General features: G+C 39.0%; 2 protein-coding genes across 3 annotated transcripts; one reads left to right on the top strand and one right to left on the bottom strand.

The window, feature by feature from the left end:
- Positions 1–487: 487 nt before the first annotated feature.
- OR8B12 (olfactory receptor family 8 subfamily B member 12) lies at positions 488–1,513 on the bottom strand. 2 transcript variants are annotated; one of them, XM_072732033.1, is made up of 2 exons: positions 1,499–1,513; positions 488–1,405 (listed from the first exon to the last, which is right to left on the bottom strand). In XM_072732033.1, the coding sequence occupies exons 1-2, from the start codon at positions 1,511–1,513 to the stop codon at positions 488–490; spliced, it is 933 nt and encodes a 310-aa protein (XP_072588134.1). The 2 variants fall into 2 exon arrangements, with proteins under 2 accessions (XP_072588134.1, XP_025854607.2); XM_025998822.2 differs by lacking the exon at positions 1,499–1,513 and having other exon boundaries at positions 488–1,426.
- Positions 1,514–15,264: 13,751 nt separating this feature from the next.
- On the top strand, positions 15,265–16,218 carry OR8A1 (olfactory receptor family 8 subfamily A member 1). Its single transcript, XM_025998821.1, has one exon. The coding sequence runs from the start codon at positions 15,289–15,291 to the stop codon at positions 16,216–16,218; it is 930 nt and encodes a 309-aa protein (XP_025854606.1). The 5' UTR covers positions 15,265–15,288.
- The last annotated feature ends 3,038 nt before the right edge of the window (positions 16,219–19,256 follow it).

The following is a 19,256-nucleotide window of genomic DNA, read 5'->3' as shown; positions in this document are numbered from 1 at the left end:
TTTGAGAAGTTATATAAATTACTATAAACAGAATCAGATTTAATTTGCTAAAATAACATACTATCAAAATGAAATCTGCACTCAATAAAACAAGAAAATGTAGCAGAAAGGAAAACAATGTAGACTAGAATTCTCAAGGGTCTGAATCCTAGTCCCCCTTGTGGAACCATTTAGGTGTATCGCCCTGGAAAACATACACAGTATTTCTAAGTCTCCAATGCCTAGTAAATAAGGAAACTAAATAAAATGATTTATAAGCCCCATACAAGATTAAATGATTTGTGGTTACAGAAAAAAAGTTCATAAAACAACCTTGGAATAGCCGAGGTGGGTCAAGAGATAAAGAAAATAGATATGCATTAAACATTCATTGAAACATAAAGACTGAAAATTCTTTCTGTACAGAAGAGAAAAAACTGGAATTTGGATCCGTCATTGAAAGCATACCCACTAATAAAGCATTGTATCTCCTTCAAATACTACTGTCTCAAGAAAATATTTTTCTTTCCAAGGTTTTTCTCAAGGTAACTTTGACATCCTTGTTCCTCAAACTGTAGATCAGTGGGTTTAACATGGGCACCACAATGGTGTAGAACAAAGAGAACACTTTCCCTTGGTTAAGGGGCAAAATAGAAGGTGGTTTGAGATACACAAAAGCCCCAGAACCAAAGAAAAGAGAAACCACAATTATGTGAGAGCTGCACGTACTGAAAGCTTTGGACCTGCCCTCAGTGGAGTGAATATGGAGAATGCTGGAGAGAATCAGAGCATAAGAGATGAAGATGGTGACAATGGGTATTCCAATGTCCATGGCCACACGTACAAAGACCACCAGCTCATGCACATAGGTGTTGTTGCAGGAGAGCTCAAGGAGAGGAAAGATGTCACACATAAAATGATTGACAAGATTGTCAGCACAGAAAGTCAGACTTGCTATGCTTCCCATGTGGACCATGGCCCCTGAAAACCCCATCACATAGACACCCAACAAAAGGAATAAACAGACCTGAGGAGACATGGTGAGGGTGTACACCAATGGTTTGCAGATGGCAACATAGCGGTCATATGCCATTGCTGACAGGAGGAAGGACTCAGAAATGACGAAGAAGCAGAAGAAAAAGAGTTGAGTCATACACTCTGCATACAAGATGATGTTCTTCGAGACAAAGCTCTTCAGCATTTTGGGGGTGATGGTAGTGGAGTAACAGAAATCTACTAAGGACAGATTGAAGAGGAAAAAGTACATGGGGGTGTGTAGGCGAGAATTCAACCCAATCAGGGTTATTAGGCCCAGGTTCCCCAGCAGAGTGACCATGTAGAAACCTAGAAACAGCAAGAAGAGAGGGATCTGGAGTCCCGGCTGGTCTGTTAAGCCTGTGAGGATAAACTCTGTCACAGAAGAGTTCTTAGCTGCCATTCTCCTCTTGGGGATGGGTGGAGGGAGGGCAGTCTGGAGAAAAGAAAAGACAACCAGTTAGACAGAAAGAAACACCAGCACTCTCTCAGTATCCATCCCCCATTCTGGAAAATAGAATGCACAGAGAGAGAGAGTTGAATGTTAGTGTGGTAGGAAGGTTTTATTGTTTGCTGTGGATCCATTTTTACAGCCCAAATGACTTCAACTTCCAGAGAGAACAGTTAGAGGCTAAACTTTGCCTCCAGAGAGAAAGCAGGAATTTATTCATATGCATATAGATGTCTTTTAGATCTTTAAATTAGATCTTTTAGATCTTTAGATCTTTAAATTAGATCTTTTAGATCTTTAAATTAGTCCATTTTCTATGTCCTCTCTCCTGCCTGTGCTTCCATGGCTGAAACCTGAGCCTCTTCCCTGAAGAGTTCCTGTCAAGACACTGACTTCTTAGAACCCTCAGCACTGGGTCACTGCTGTCAACCAAGAAGGTAAGGCAACCTCTTTCGGATCCCTCCCAGCTCACATGGTTTAGTGATCATTTTTTAAAGCTAACACTTATTTAAGGTGTTCTTTTGAGAGACTAGGTACTAAGAGCTATGCAACAATATTATTATCCCTACTTTGCAGATGGACAACGGAGTTAGATAACTCGTGCGAGTCCCTAAAATACTGAGGTGCAGCCAGAAGGTGAACTTTGGCAGTCTCTCAGGTTTACACTCATAACCACTATGTTACCCGACTCACCAGGGTTAGGAACACACTCATCTTCCTTTAGTTAAGAGCTATAAAACTATTCTCTACCATTTCTTGGCCACAAGTGTCCTGGAACCCAAAAAGGACCATAATAAATAGAAAATGATAGGTTGAGCTAAGAAACTCTCTCCTCTCAATCGAGTCCAAAGAATTAGAACCTCTAAGTTATCTTATAGGCCTTTCTGCACTAAAAACATGATATCTGATTCTTAACTGACCCAAAATCCTCTCTAGCTATAAGGAAGGAGAGAGTTTCTTTTCCTGACCAGAGGATAACAGGAGAATTAGTAGTCTTATTAGGATTACAGATCTCAGTGGCCTAATAATTAAGACAGAGACTCCCTGAAAACCATTTCATCAGAGATTACTTTCCCAAAGGAATACGAAATGTTGGTTTATACCCTTGATATTGCTTGACTTGGCTTGTGGAGACAATTACTTTAACAAACACTTATCTAGTACTATTAAAAGAAAAATCATTGTGAAAAAAATTACTGTCATTATCAAGTCTTGAATACCCAGCAATGTACCTGACACAGAACCCTTCTACTGACTTCTGGCTGCCAAGACCCAAAACACTATATAAATATATCCTTATTAATTTCTCACAATAATGACATTCACTTTGAATATAAGTTGCTCACAGAGGCAGTATGTTTCAGAGCTCACGTGCTTAGTTCTGTCTGGCTCCACTAGAGCCTATTTTGTATCCACTAGACTAAGCTTCCTCCTGATGAGAGCTACAGAAAATCTATGAAGCTAGGGTCATTGCCTCCTTGGATCTGGAACTCTTGGAAAGTAACAAATAAATATGCAATGACTTTAATAAAAAGAAGTGGTTAAATTAAGGAAAGATTAACACAAAGGGTTATCATAACTTAGGGTAGAACATTTCATAACTTATTCATATCCCAATTCATTCTAGGAATAATTGCACTACATCTAGAAAGTAGACTTCTCTGATCCCCTAACCCTCTCTTCCCACGGAGTATAGGTTTAATGGTAACATTATGTATTAGGTAAGTGCTCCCAAACTCTGCCAAGAACAGACTTTTTCTAAATTACTAACTGGTCAAAACTCCCTTTGACTGTCCCTGTCTTCCACCCACTTTTTTTGGAGCACTACTCTCTGGTGGCTTCCTAGCTTTTGGTGCTCTCAAATGGTATGCTAGTGGATCAGATTCTGAATGTGCAGGGACACATCCAAATTTGTTCTTCCTCTTCAGTTTGCTTTTGTCTTTTTCTGTTTTCTACTCTCCATGCCAGCTTCTGCCTTGACAAAAATTGACTATCCTATGACTTGATCCCTTAGAGCTATAGTTACTTTAATACCAAGCCCCCACACTAACAGAATTTTAGACCTGAGGCGATGTGGGAAATTGTCAAATCCAGTATTTCTCAAACCTGGCTAAGCACCCCAATTACCTAGAGTGTTTATTAGAAAGAAATTCTGGGCTCACCACCCAACCTTCTGAATCACAATCTGTATGGCTATGAGTACAATAGCTGTATTTTTTTAATCTTCCCTGATGATTATAATGCCAGCAATTTATGGATCTCCAGAATGAATAGTTACACCCATCTTACATACAAAGACATTAAGAAGATCCCAAGAAGTAAAGCCATTTGTCCAAGATCACAGATCTAATTTAGGTCTCGAGGTTTCCAGCTTCTTCTAGTCCATGGGCCTATATGCCCTCCTCCTTGGCTGGAATGCAAAGAAAAAGTCATTTAAAAGTAAGCAATCAGACTTTGGATTTCAGATGTAAAGGAGTAGCTGATATCACACTACTACCCTCTTACCATAAACTACTACAATATTGGAAAAAATACATAAAGCATCTATTTGAAAACTTTGAGAAGCAGAAAGCACAGGGATGAAATTCTTAAGAGAAGGCAAGAAAATGTAGTAACTACCACATTCACCTTTTCTCTCTAGGCAATTTCCAAATCAAGCATAGTGAGATGGAGCCCAAGCAGGTGACAGCAGTCTCTACTACTGGAATAAAGGTCAGTATTCATGAATGCCAGGACAGCTGGAATCTGTGAGACAAGGCATGGAGAAGAAAATGTCAAAGAGAAGAACCCTCAGTCATGTTCATTGAGGACTCCTTTGAGTTCTTAGCTGAACTCTCAACTTCGTACATGTGCATGGCAAGACTCCAGATGTCTAGGATACAACAGCTGTTTGGAATCTAGGAACTGAATAGAGGTCACAGAGCATGCACAGTCCTGGGGAGCTATTAGATGTCTGGCTTAGTGAGAGTGGAGAAACTTTGGTGAACCAACTAGACATTAAGGTGAACCCCCTGAAATCCATACCTAAGAGTGAGGACTAAGCCATCAGGCTAAGGGCAAAATGGAACTAGACTCATCATAACAAAGACTAATCCAGATCTCAACAAGATCACGGTGATCTGCTACTAAATTAACTGCATCTCCAAACAAAATGCAACAATCTATACAGAAGAATAACATAATCCAGTCTCTACAATATATTCACAATTCCAGCATTATAAAATAAAAAATTATGAGAAATATAAAGAAGCAAGATAATATGACCCATCATCAAGAAGTAAAAATATTCCATAAAAGCAGATCCCCATGTCCTGAATGCTGCAATTAATGAACAAAGAGTTTAAAATAACTACTGATGGGGGAGCAGAGGACTAGCTGAGGACAAAGCACAGGTCCAGGGCAGCACATTGACAAGTCCTTGAAATAGACAGAGGGACATTCCTCTACAGACTCAACTGCCTCAATGTTCATACTTTGCTAAGGGCAAAATCAATCTTAGCCTGACCCCCAGGATCCTGGAAGTCTACTTTAACACATAAAAATTCCTTTAGGAATTTCCTTTATCTCTAAACCCCCCAAGATTCATGTTGACAATCATCCCCCAAGCACATGGCCCACCAATAGACAGACATCTGAAGGGTCTCATGACTAAGGTTTTATTAGATGGTAATAAATGAACTTTTCCCAATAATAGCTAGCCCTCTCAAGATCCTGGAAACCTTGCTTCCAAAATTCCTTTGAGAGTATGCCATACTCAAACTACTCCCAACTCCCAGGTATATAATCAGCCACTCCTCACAGGCCAGGGCAGCAGCTCTTCCTGCCATTGGGTCCTGTCCCCATGCTTTAACAAAACCACCATTTTGCACCAAAGACATCTCAAGAATTCTTTCTTAGTTGTCGGCTCTGGACCTCACCTATATTCCAAAACTTCATCAACTACTATAATCATTTACTGAAATTTAGACAAAAAGAAATACTAAATTGACTAACAGATGGAAAACCCCAAAATATTTATTTTTAAAAAATTAATAAAGGAAAATTACAAAAAATCTTCAAAACTGACAATATTGGAAATAAGGAAGGTTGATTTCTTAGCAGACCGGCACAGCCAAAGAATCATTGAAAGCAAAATAGATCAACAATAATCCATATTCAAATAATATAGAGAAAAAAATAATAAAAAGGAATATAGCAACCAAAATCTTTAGGACAATGCTAAATGGTCCAACATATATGTAATTAGAGTTTCAAGAGGTGAATAGGTGAGAACTGGGAGAAAGATTTTTTAAAATAATAGATGAGATGATCATATTGTTTTATCCTTTCTCTTATTGATGTGATGTACCACCTTGCTTGATTTATGAATATTGAAACACCCCTTGCATCCCTGAAATAAATCCTTAATTTAACAGTAATGAATGATTTTTTAATTTTTTGTTGGACTTCGTTTACTAATATTTTGTTTAGGATTTTTGGATCTCTGTTCATCAGAAATACTGGCCTGTAGTTCTCCTTTTTCTGTAGTATCTTTATCTGTTTTGGTTTCAGGGTAATGCTGGCCTCATAGAATGAATTTGGAAGCTTTTCTTACTCTTCTACTTTTTGCAATAGTTTAAGAACAGGTATAAACTATTCTTTAAATGTTTAGTAGAATTCACCTGTAATGCCATCTGGCCCTGGACTTGTGTATACTAGAAGTTATTTTTATTTCTAGTAATTAGCCTGTTCAAATTTATTTCCTTCTGATCTACTTTTAGAAAGTTGTGTATTCTAGAAGTTTATCTGTTTCTTCAAGATTGTCCAATTTGCCAGCATATTCTTTTTCATAATTATCTTTTATAATCTTTTGTATGTCTGTGGTGTCAGTTGTTATTTATTTTCCTTCATTTCTAATTTTATTTATTTGGGTTCTCTCTCTCTTTTTCTTAATGAGACTGGTTAAAGGTTTATCCAATTTTGTTGATCTTTTCAAAGAACTTTCTCCTAGTTTAATTTATCTGTTCTATTGGTTTTTTAAATCTCTATTGTATTTATTTCTACTATAATCTATTAATTCCTTCCTTCTCCCAGCTTTGTTTGTCCTTTTTCTAGCTCCTTTAGGTGTAATTTGGATTGTTTGAGATTGTTCTTGCTTCTTGAGTAGGCCTGTATTGCTATACATCCCAAAGATGTAGAACATTTGGAGTATTAGTGTTTTCGTTTTTGTTTTTCTTCATGTATTTTTTTTCTTCCACAGTTTCTTGGTTGACCCACTCATTGGTTAGTAACATGTTGTTCGGGCTTCATGTATTTGTGTTCTTTCCAGATTTTTTTTCTTGTGATCAATTTCAAGTTTTATACCATTGTGATTGGAAAAGATGTATGATATGATTTCAATCTCTTTTAATTTATTGAGATTTGTTTAGTGCCCTAACACATGATCTATCCTGAAAAATGTTCCTCACGTACTTGAAAAAAATGTATAATCTGCTGTTTAGGGATGGAATGTTCTGTATAAATCTGTTAGTCCATCGAGCCTAATATATCATTCAAAGCCAATATTTCCTTATTGATTTTCTGTGAATGATCTAACCAGTCATCCTACTGGATTCTACTGCCTAGAGAGAAAGGGTGGGTGTGGTTGTTACTCATTTTCTTGCCTTCTCTTAAGAATTTCTGTTACACATTTTCTTGCCTTCTCTTAAGAATTTCTGTAGATCATCTATCCTTTGATCCCACTGTTACTTAAAAACAACTATTTACATATTTTGTCTAGTTTTTAATTGCTTTTGGTAAGATGGCAAGTCCCATGTAAGTTATTTGCCATGACCAAAACCAGAAATCATAAGTATTTAACTTCATTTGGCTAGCCTTTCACAGAGTTCCAAAGCCTAGAAGGAAGAGCAAGGAAAGACCAAGAGAAACAAAAGAATATATTCATGAGAATATATGCCTGGAATATGGTAAGCACTCGGAGTAAGTGATAAGTAATAATATTCATAATGCTTCATGTTCAAGAATACTTGCAGCATATTCAGATTACTAAAGAATATATTTTTTATGAATGTTCCTGTTGAATATGTCATCTTTTTTTAAGATTTTATTTATTTATTCATGAGAGATACAGAGAGAGAGGCAGAGACACAGGCAGAGGGAGAAGCAGGCTTCATGCAGGGAACCCGACTTGGGACTTGAACCCAGGTCTCCAGGATCACACCCTGGGCTGAAGGTGGCGCTAAACCACTGAGCCACCAAGGCTGCCCAAGAATATGTCATCTTTGACATATACCAAAAATATATTTTTTTCTCAAAGATAAATTCAACAAATATATCCTACTTCTGTAAATATTCTTCAAATGATTAGTCTTCTTAATATAAATAATGACATAGATGAGATGAACACTGGGTGTTATGCTATATGTTGGCAAATTTAATTTAAATGAAATTAAATAAATTTAATATATATATGTAAATAATGAAAAAACATGTGGAAAATCTTGGAGGATTTGGGGGAGACTGTGTTATGGTTTTTAGTCTTCCTGGATACTCCCATAAAAAAAAAAAAAAAAACACAGCACAACTAAATAGCAAGGAGGAATCCCATTAACAATGTCAGTGACAAAAATAAGGGATATGTTATCCCCTTTACTTCTAAACATAAGCAGATGGGCACAAACCAGCAAAAGCTTAAAATCTGCTTAGTATCAGCATCTGTGCAGGAAGAAACAGAAGGATGCGACAGGACATCTGGCAAACCTGAAATCCAAAACAACTAATCGGTATTCCAAGTAACTCTCAAAAGGCCAATTTGAAAATAGCACCTAAAACTGGAAGGGATTTTGCATTCTCCAATAGTGGGTGAATTCAAAATGTCTCCATACTAAGATCTGAAGGGGCTACAGTTTGTGCACTATGAACTCTCAAAATAAAGCAACCAAACCTCTTTACAAGAACAGGAATAAAACCCAAACTAAACAGAACAAATAGAGATAAAAGAAAAAAAGGTCCAGATAAAGGTAGAAAGGGGACAGAGCCAGGAGATCTCAGACAGCAAGTCATCATGTTTTTTCAGCACCTCACAAAAGCAAAAGAATAGAGAATTCTACACGGATGAAGTTAGAAAAAAACTAATTTGATATAAAAAATGAGCAATAGAAGAGAATCAAAGAAGAAATTCCATATAAAATTATAAGCAAACCAGAGAGACATACTGTTGCTAGTCTGCTTAGGATGCCATAACAAAATGCCACAGAATGGGTCACTTAAGCAACAGAAATATATTTTTTTCACAGTTCTGGAATTCAGAGTCCCTACATTGGTGATTTCTGGTGAGGACTCCTCCTGGCTTACAGATGGCTGCCTTTTCAGTGTGTCCTCAAATTGGGAAGAGAGTGAGCACTGGTGCCACTTCCTTGTCTTAAGAATGGCACCAGCCCTCTCAGATTAGGACCCCACCCTTACAGTCTCTCATAACCTTTATCACCTCCTTATATACATTCTGTCTCAGAATACAGTCACATTGAGGGTTAAGGCTTCAACATAGAAATTTGGGGGTTGAGGGAACACAACTCAGTCCACTGACTACACATAAATGAGAATATTACATATAATACAAATATTATTTCAAAACAAATTAAAACACATGAAAATGTTACAAGACATGAAAGAACAACAAAAGTCAGAATTAGAAAAACTTATAGGGATCCCTGGGTGGCTCAGTGGTTTAGCGCCTGCCTTTGGCCCAGGGCGCGATCCTGGAGTCCCGGGATCGAGTCCCACGTCGGGCTCCCGGCATGGAGCCTGCTTCTCCCTCCTCCTGTGTCTCTGCCTCTCTCTCTCTCTCTGTGTGTGTGTGTGCGTCTCTCTCTCTCTGTCTATCATAAATAAATAAATAAATCTTTAAAAAAAACTTATAAATCAGGCAACAGAACCCAAGAAATTATTAGGAATAAAAGAAAAAATAATTTAAGAAATACGACAGAATTAGAAGTAGCAGAAGAGCGAATAAACACAACAGATAATACCTGAGGAGAAATAGAAGGTAAAAAAGAGGGGGTAAGAAAAAGGGAGGGAGATTCTGAAAAAGGTTTGTGGGAAAGCAGCAAAGTTAGACACCAAACAGAAAAGATCTAATCCACATAGAATAGAAGCTCCAAAGGAGATAATCAAAGCAAGGGATGGAACAGATAACAAAGACTAGAATTCGTGGATCTTTTCCTAGTGTCAAAAAAATTTTTTGAAGTGATGTATTGAAAAGAATTGTTACACCTAAGAAAATTGCCCCAAAACAGGTATCAAAACATATCCCAGTGAAATTGTTGGCCTTTACAATAAGAAATACTTTGAGAACCATGTAGCCCCAAAGTTCCTGGTTCTTTCTGAAAAGACTTAGAAATAATAACCAAGCCAGAAGCAATGATCCTCTCTAGCACCTAATTACTGATCTTGAAATACCATTTCACCACTAAAAGAAAGTATGCTTCCTGGAGAAATGATTGATTCAGGTCCAAAGAATGAAATGTATGAGATGACCTCGGAACATCTTGTCATATCAGATAAAAATTAGTATTAGAGACTAGTAACATTCTGTCAAAGACTCAAGAGACAAACTGAAGAGAATTCCACAGGCCAAAGACAGAAAATTTTGAGCAAGAAAAGGATAATAACATTATGTGTAATGACACATAAAATATATTTAAGTTGATGAGAATATAATGATTCTAAAGAAAAATAACTGGTTACCTTTGCAAGATAGTAAGAAACCAAATCATTATTTTGAAAATCAGAAAATGAAGGTCATGTAAGTGTTTTTATCTGAAGTATGGGTGGATAATGAACCTGCTGCATATGAGATAAAATTGCATTGAACTAAATGTACACACACACAAAAATGAGTACAAGTAAAATGGAAATCTGAATGAAATCCATGGATTGTGCATGGTAGTATGCATATGCGGTATTGTGGTGTCGCACTATAATTTTGAAAAATGTTACCATTGGGGAAAACTGTATGAAGAGTACACAGGATCTCTCTACATTATTTCTTTCAACTGCATATGACTCTGTGACTAAAGTTTAAAAATCTTCATTTGCAACATTTTCATGGGTAAGATATTGCTGAATATAATCTCTAAAACTAAATTTTCTTATGAACATATTCCCTTTATGAATGAGAATATGCATGAGGAGTTCTTAGAACTCTACCTCTTATGTCCCTCAGCCTCCCGCCCTTCTACAGTGGCCATCGACAAGCACAGTAACAGGGTGACAAGCTCAGTGTTGCTTATAAAGTTAACATCCCTTTCCTGAACTTCTGCTTGGTTTTAGTAAAATATTTCAATTTGTTTTAGAAACATTTCAAATAAACATTTTCAGCCTGATTATGCCTACTGAAGAACAATGTTGAGTAGTAACCAAAATGGTAGTAACCAATGATGATGGTAATGACAAGTGGTGGTGGTGGTTGGTGGTGCTAGTGAGAATGATGGGGTTGTTGGCTATAAGATATTTGAATACTGGCATTAGACTCTAAGTTTCCCAACATAAAGATGACTCCAAATAAAAGGAAAATTAACACACCTGGGAGACAAACATGCTTCCCAGCACAGGCGTAAACCAAGACTCTAATTGCTCCTCCAATAAGGACTCCAGGCTCCGAAGTGACTGCATCCCAGGAGGTTCTGCCCATGTGTTATGTAAACAGACCCCCAGTCTCCCAGTCTCGGTGACTCCATAACTGTGCTGGCCCCTCAGAATACATTTAGGACTGGATGTGAATCTCTATGGTTCTCTCCTTTCTTGATGTTTATTTCCTGACTACTGAAACCAAGGCATCCCCTAAAATTTCCAAGGGACCATTTTGGTTTTTTCTCACCACAGGTATTTAATTTCATACTTAAAGCAATTGAGAGAAATACTTCTTCTATGAACTCCTAGTTCTAATGCAGGCTTTATTTCTAACCACTTGTCTACCTTCATCTCTAAGCATTTTTTCTTTGTGTGCTGTGTTCTCATTGGCAGCAATCCCAAGCCTCTGATGGTCTGGTAAAGCTAGAGGTAATCATTGTAGTAACTGATATCAAATATATGGACCATGTTTGCTTATTTTATATCATTAAATGATTATGGGAGTAAAAAATTAACTCTGTGTTGTCTAGGATTTTCACCATCTGCACCACACTGAGTGGTGTTTGCACTGCTTTGTTTCGTTTTTGTTTTTTAAAGATTTTATTTATTTATTTCAAGAGAGCGAGAGAGAGCATGAGCAAGGGGGAGGGGCAGAGAGCCCAACATGGGGCTCCATCCTAGGATCATGACCTGAGGCAAACGCAGATGTTTAACCAACTAAGTCAACCAGGTGCCCCTCTGCACTGCTTTGTAAAGCACTTTGATTTCTGGTAATTATATATTCAAGGTGATTTTCTATGTTTCTTATTGTTTTAAGAGGTGAAAAATTGAGTACAAGGAGATATGTAAGATTTATTTTTAATCTATTGTTATCTAGAAGACATTCGTCTTCTCTTTATAGTAAATGGGAAAAAACTTAGCTACTTCTGAAACTAGTTATTGTGAAGTGTCGTACCACCAATAACATATGAAGTTTACAATGTACTGCAGATTTCTTGACTTCACACCACATCTTAAGGATTTGAAGACTCTTATATCTAAGAAAAGGAAATAGGGTTAGTGCCAGAATTATTATTATTATAGGAATCAAATGAGACAATATATTATAAAGTACTTTAAAAAATCAGGTTACAAAATGTTTTGTAAAAAATTTTTTTGAAAAAAAAATTTATATATATGTAATATAAATTTTATAATATAATATAAATATATATATAAATATATATAAATATATATATATATATATAATTTAGAAAGCTAGCCACTGCCAATATTAGTCTCCAAGTAGCAGGGAAATGGTGTGGTTTTACTTTTGTTTATTTGTAGTTCTTTTTCTTTAAGAGTTATTTATTTGAGATAGAGAGATGGAGAGTGGGAGGGAGGGGCAAAAGGAGAGAGAGAATCCCAGGCAGGCTCTATGCCCAGGTCAGAGCCTGACCCTGACACGGGGCTCCATCTCACAACCTGGAGATCATGACCTGAGCTGAAATCAAGAGGTGGACACTTAACTGACTGAGCCACCTAAGTGCCCATGCTTATTTATATTTTTAATTTTCTACAGTGCATATATATTGCCTTTGTAATTTTTTAAATGCACCTGAAATTAGCAATGAAATAATCTCCAAAATTTCAATAAATTAAGTTTATTAAATAGTAATGAAATGCTACCCAAAGATAAGCTACACCAAAACAATACAGTTTTTTTTTAAATTATTTATTCATGACAGACACAGAGAGAGAAGCAGAAACACAGGCAGAGGGAGAAGCAGGCTCCCTGCAGAACTCGATCCCAGGACCCCAGGATCACACCCTGGGCCGAAGGCAGAGGCTCAACCACTGAGCCACCCAGGGGCCCCAACAATACAGTTTAATGGAAACAAAACAGATAGTAGTCAGAAGTCCTGGGTTATAGCCCAGTTCTGCCTCTACTAACTATACGATTTAGGGTAATATTTAGAGCTCCAATTTATTGGAGAATGAAAAAAATAATGTAACATTCCTCTTTCTCATATGCTATGCACAAGCTAAGACATCAAGTGTAAAGCATTTTCAACCTCCACGTTGCTTAGAGCTGTAGAGTGTGGACATACAAGGCTGCACACTCGGGCTACAAACAATAAGCTCATGATCAGGCAAGAACAGAATTTGAGTTCTAAGTCACTGATCGTTAGTATGTTCCAAGCAAGTCAGTGAAGGTCTGGCCCTTCCATATTCTCAAGAGGAAAATGGAAATAAGGGGCACCTAGGTGGCTCAGTTGGTTAAGCATCTCCCTTGGGCTCAGGTTATGATCCCAGGATCCTGGGATCTAGCCCCACATCAGGTTCCTTGCTCAGTGGGGAGCCTGCTTTTCTCTCTCTCCCTCTGCCTGCCACTCGCTCCCCCTGCTTGTGCTCTCTCTCTCTCTCTCTCTCAAATAAATAAATAAATCTTAAAAAAAAAAAAAAAAAAAAGGAAAACAGAAATAAGAATCCTACTCAGAACACATTTCTCCTCATACCCAAAATTTTAGGAGTTAGAGATTGACCTTTGAAGGGCATTATACAAAAGTTAGTAATTATAAGAGGACACAATAAAAAGAGGAAGAACTTAAAAGTTTTTTTCCTAAGAGATATATCTTAGAGATGGGCCATCTATAAGTATCATGCCCAGCAAGGATGATCCATGCTTCTTAGGGACATGTTGACAATTTGAGTACCTCATCATTAGGGAGATCATGGGGCCTGGTTTCATATTACAATCTGAAAATCGTCATGGTAACAATAATGGCCTTTGGGCACTTACCCTGTACTATATTATGTGCCAGTGCCCACACTGCCCCACGGGTCTATTAAATCTGAACCTCTGTGGAGCCTAGGCATGGAGACTTCCAAACATTCCAGGTGATTACAGTGTACAGTCAGTGTTGAGAACCACTGTCTTAGAGGCTCAAGTCCAGTGAAAAAGTAAAGCCAAATTCCAGACACCTAACGACACTTTTATGGGAACTGAATGCTTTGAAAAAATATTTCTAAATGCGCATTATCCTATGTCATTTTTACAACTACCTTTGAAATTGATAAAACTGATTTCTTCGTCAATAAAAAACATCTTGGGACGCAAGGACTCCATCAGAGGCAAGGAAAAGCTACGTCGCCCAGCAGTTTGGAAAAGCTGTGTAGACACAGGGCTACAAATTTCTCTGTCAGGAAAGGATCAGGCTGGAGGTTTAAATAGGCAAAAACCTAGGGCAAGCTCTGTGCCCTTTATGGACATGGGTCAGACCCAGGTCCCAAGCTGCAAGTTTCCGGAGTGGGGGGACAAGCAGGATACACAGCTCCCTATTTCTGATAGCAGTTTGAGGGTGTGACTCCTGCTGGAGAGCATGACAGGATGTGTTGTGCATAGTTTTTTTCAAAACTGTTGCTGAATTTTGTGCAAGCTTGTCATCTCAGGCTGTGCTGACTGGTTTTGTTCCCCGTGGTCATTCGCCTGATTAAATTTTTAGTTTTTCTCCCTTGACATGAGGGCACCCATCTCGCCTATCAGCCTTTACTGTCTAATTACTGGGGCCTTTTGTTCTCATCTTCATCTTTCAGATACAGAAACTGACTTGTCATTTGGTGATACAGTCGTAACTACCGTACTACCCTGACACTGTGTCAGTTTGAGATGGGTATTTTTGCATTTACATTCAGAGACTATTTGGGAATTGCACAGATGACAGGGAAATTTTATTTTTGAAGTATAATGCATCTCCAAGTACAAAATATGAAATATGCTGCTTGTTACCTATAGGATAGAGGCTCTCAAACCTGAGCGTGCCTCGGCATCATGTGGAAAAAGGGTTAAACCCAGATTGCTGACCCCACCCCCAGGCCTTCTGATTTGGTCAGTCCCGGTGAGGCCTGAGAGTTTGCATCTCTAACAGGATGCTAATGCTGCCGGTCCAGGGAATACACTTTAAGAAGCATCGCTAAAGGATATTTCAGAAACATGAAAGTGGTAAAAGTCCCAGATCGTGGCCCCTTTTTCCTTTCATCCTCAAGATCTTCGAAACACACAAAAGGCTGGTCTTTCTCCCAGCAAACAGCAAGATGAGGGAGGACTCATCAAGAGACAGCCCAGGATCGGCCAGCTGACCCCAAATGCTCAAAACTAGCTTCACCCAAAAGTCCAAGATGCAGCCTTTCATGGACTTCTCTCCTATCCTCACAGGGCTCCCAAACGCAGAAGAATGGCTGCAGAAAATCACTCTACAGTGACCGAGTTCATTCTCAGGGGCTTGACAAATCAGCCAGAGCTCCAGCTCCCGCTTCTCCTCCTCTTCCTTGGGATCTACTTGGTCACCGTGATGGGGAACCTGGGCATGTTCACACTGATTTGTCTGAATGCTCAGCTTCACACCCCCATGTACTACTTCCTCAGCAACCTGTCACTTGTGGATCTCTGCTACTCCTCTGCCATTACCCCTAAAATGTTGGTGAACTTTGTGTCAGAGAAGAACATCATCTCCTATTCAGGGTGCATGTCACAGCTCTACTTCTTCCTACTGTTTGTCATTGCTGAGTGTTACATGCTGACAGTGATGGCCTATGACCGCTATGTCGCCATCTGCAGCCCTTTGCTCTACAATGTCATCATGAGTCATCAAGTCTGCTCCCTGCTGGTGGCTGTGGTCTATGCCATGGGGCTCATTGGCTCAACAATAGAGACTGGCCTCATGTTAAAACTGTCCTATTGTGAGCTCCTCATCAGCCATTACTTCTGTGACATCCTCCCTCTCATGAAGCTCTCCTGCTCTAGCACCTACGATATTGAGATGACAGTCTTCTTTTTGGCCGGATTTAACATCATACTCACCAGTTTAACAGTCCTTGTTTCCTATGCCTTCATCCTCTCCAGCATCCTCCGCATCAGCACCACAGAGGGCAGGTCCAAAGCCTTCAGCACCTGCAGCTCCCACCTTGCTGCTGTGGGGATGTTCTATGGGTCTACGGCGTTCATGTACCTGAAACCCTCCACGGCCAGTTCCCTGGCCCAGGAGAACATAGCCTCTGTGTTCTACACTACAGTGATTCCCATGCTGAACCCCCTGATCTACAGCTTGAGGAATAAGGAGGTAAAGGCTGCTGTGCAGAAAACACTGAGGAGAAAAATGTTCTGAGGTCAATGTTATTCTTGCTTGATTTTAAAATTGTTCTAATACCAGAGGGAAGCCCCCTGAATGCTTATCCAACTGTGATGGGAAATAGGTGCTTGGCTTCATGGTTGGATGAATGCATCCTTCCCTTGTTCCCCTTTCCTTCCCTCCCTTTCTGGACTCTCATTTCTATTTGAAATCAAATGATTTCAAGTTCATGTTTTCTTTCATTTGAGATCCATTTTCTCTGTGTGAACCCTTTGGTAAACATTTACTATCTTAACTGTAATTTAACATAAATGCTAAACTTTCAGCATTGAGTTTGAAAGTTATCCATTGTTTTATTACCTTCCTTTATTACCTTTATTACCTTTACCTACAGAAAATATTATTCAACCCAATTATTTTTTTGTGCCCGGGAGTACACAAGGCAAAGAAAGGTGAGTGTGAAAATCATCAAGAAGTGAGACACAGTTCCTTGCTCATCCAGATCTCCTCTTTCTTCATTCCTCTCTACTTGCTCCTGCCCAGAACCTCTACATGCCCCATTTATATAACTTCATAGTAACAGTAAAAATAGTAAGAGCCAGTCATATGTTTTGAGATGCTTACTCTGAGCCACGCAACTCCCCTAAATGCTTTGTGTGCATTATTTCTTTTTTTTTAAGATTTTATTTATTTATTCATGAGAGACACATGAGACACAAAGAGAGAGGCAGAGACACAGGCATAGGGAGAAGCAGGCCATGCAGGGAGCCCAGTGTGGGACTCAATCCTGGGATTCCAGGATCACGCTCTGGGCCGAAGGCGGGCGCTAAACCACTGAGCCACCCAGGGATCCCCCTGTATGCATTATTTCAATTATACCTCACAACACATAGGTACCTCTGTTATCCTTATCTCACAGATGTGGACACTTGGTTCAGTAACTTGCTAAGCAAACAAATAGCAAACAAATAGCTGGGGTTTAAGTCCAGGTAACTCAGAGCCTGCAGTTTTGGCTCTCACACATTTTCCCTTCAGCTTTAGGCCAACACTCCGTTGGAACAGCCTGTTAAGCTTGACATAATGCTCCTTTTCCAGTTTCAGATACTTCCAAAAGATAATTTCTCAAGTCCCCCCTTTTATCACCTGCCCTAGCGTCTTTCTCACTATAGACAACTTCTTCAAGAGGACTAAGGAAGGACTACACTAGAGTGACCAACTTCACCAGTTTGCCAGTGTTAGCACTGAAAGGCCTCCATCTTGGGAAATCTCTCAATCCCAGACAAAGGAGGATGATGGGTCACCCTTAATTATGCATTACTGCAAAATCTCTTGTCCTGCTTAAATAACTGATAGACCTACTGTAAGTCTCCCTCAGAAATCCAATGGCCACGGGACAAAGTTTCTCCCTGCTGCCCTTGCTTATATTGGTATCAAGGACAAAGGGGTTAGGTTCAGCAGCCTGACCTAGGGCAAAGGATTTATGGACATCCTCTTGTCATTTATAGCTATGTTTGGTATGCTATTGTATCAAGCAGTGGTTTATTATGGAAAACAGAAATAACTCTAGTTTTCTCAAGCAGAAAGGAATCTAATACAGGAAACTAGTTGCTTACAGATTTTTGAATGACTGGAGAAGGGGTGAGGTGGTCCTCAGAGTGACTCCACAGTAGACATGATCTAGAGGTCCTATTGCCACTCTCCCTGCTTCCCCCATGAAAATTACCTCTCACTCTCATGACTAGTGGAAACTAGGATGAGCATCACCTGGAAACTTGTCAGAAATACACATTTTTAGGTCCTCTGTAGGCTCCAGGCCTACATAATTAGTCACAATCTGTGCTTTAATAAACCTTCAGGTGATTCTGAGACACAATGAAGTGTCGGAACCCCCTGCACCACCATTTCAGTGGCAATTAATTCACATCCCAGGGCTCCAGCTACCAGGGCATTTGGCTATGTAGTTTTTAGTTTTTAACCTGACCAAAAGGAAGGTAGAATGGGTATTGAAAGAGCCATACCCATTTTTTTCCTGACATTTCTCCAGAGATAAGATCACTACCACTATAGAGGCCCACTAGTTAGAAAAAAAATGTAGGAAAATATTTGTTAGCTGAAAGTCAGAAACCATAAAGCCAAATTAATTGAATTTAAATATATCAAAAATTAGGATATTTCTTCAGCAAAGGACCTGGGAGATAGAGTTAGTAGAAATAGAATGGAAGATGATATCTAACTGGCATATATTAGAAACACAAGAAGAAGCCAACAGGAAGCAAATCAACAGAAAGATGGGCAAGGTATATACAACAAACACTTTACCTCCTGAAGTGTTGCCAAGCATGTGAAGAGATGCTTAAGCCAATTACTAATCAGAGCAGTGCAAATTAAAACAATGAGATCTCTCTTTACACCCACGACTGGGTACCTAAAAGGACAGGCTGTGGCAGAGACTTGGCAGCAATTAGAAGCAGAGGATTAGCCATGGGTGATAGAACTCTAGAGCTCCAGGGCTGTGCAAGATATAAAACACATTACTTATGTATATAAAATTACATGCACACAAACCAGGGGAAAAAACACATTTAGAAAGAAAAAAATAACATAAAACATACATTAAGTAGGTTAGAATGGTTACCCAGAGAGATAAGACGCATGGAAGTAGGGAGAGGGAAAAAGAGAAACAGAAATAAAAGTTCCTTTTTCTAGACGCAGCCCCCAGATTCATACCAATCCACATGCCCAAGAAGCCCTGGATCCGAGCTGGCCACTGAATTGCTGAATGGGGAGACATTAACATTGGTGAGGCCCGGAGAAAGAGTCTCTAAATATTTGGAAATTAAAAATCAAGCTAACAAAATGTTAAATATTTTCTTCTTCCTACCTTGACAAATATACCTTCATAACAAGCGAAAATGCCAGGTTCAAATTTAGAAACCTCAGAACGCTAAGAGTTCTGCACCAGAATGTGATATTAAAGGAAGGCTCCACCTGGTTCCCAGCCCCCTGCCGTAGCCACAGCTTGGTGCCTCCACTTCCCACCACGAGATCTGTCCCTCTACACAAGGGGCCTCACA

Source organism: Vulpes vulpes, chromosome 12 (assembly GCF_048418805.1).
Source record: "Vulpes vulpes isolate BD-2025 chromosome 12, VulVul3, whole genome shotgun sequence".
Taxonomy (NCBI): Eukaryota; Metazoa; Chordata; class Mammalia; order Carnivora; family Canidae; genus Vulpes; species Vulpes vulpes.
Note: the sequence above shows the minus strand (reverse complement) of the source record. Positions and strands in the feature narration are given on the sequence as shown.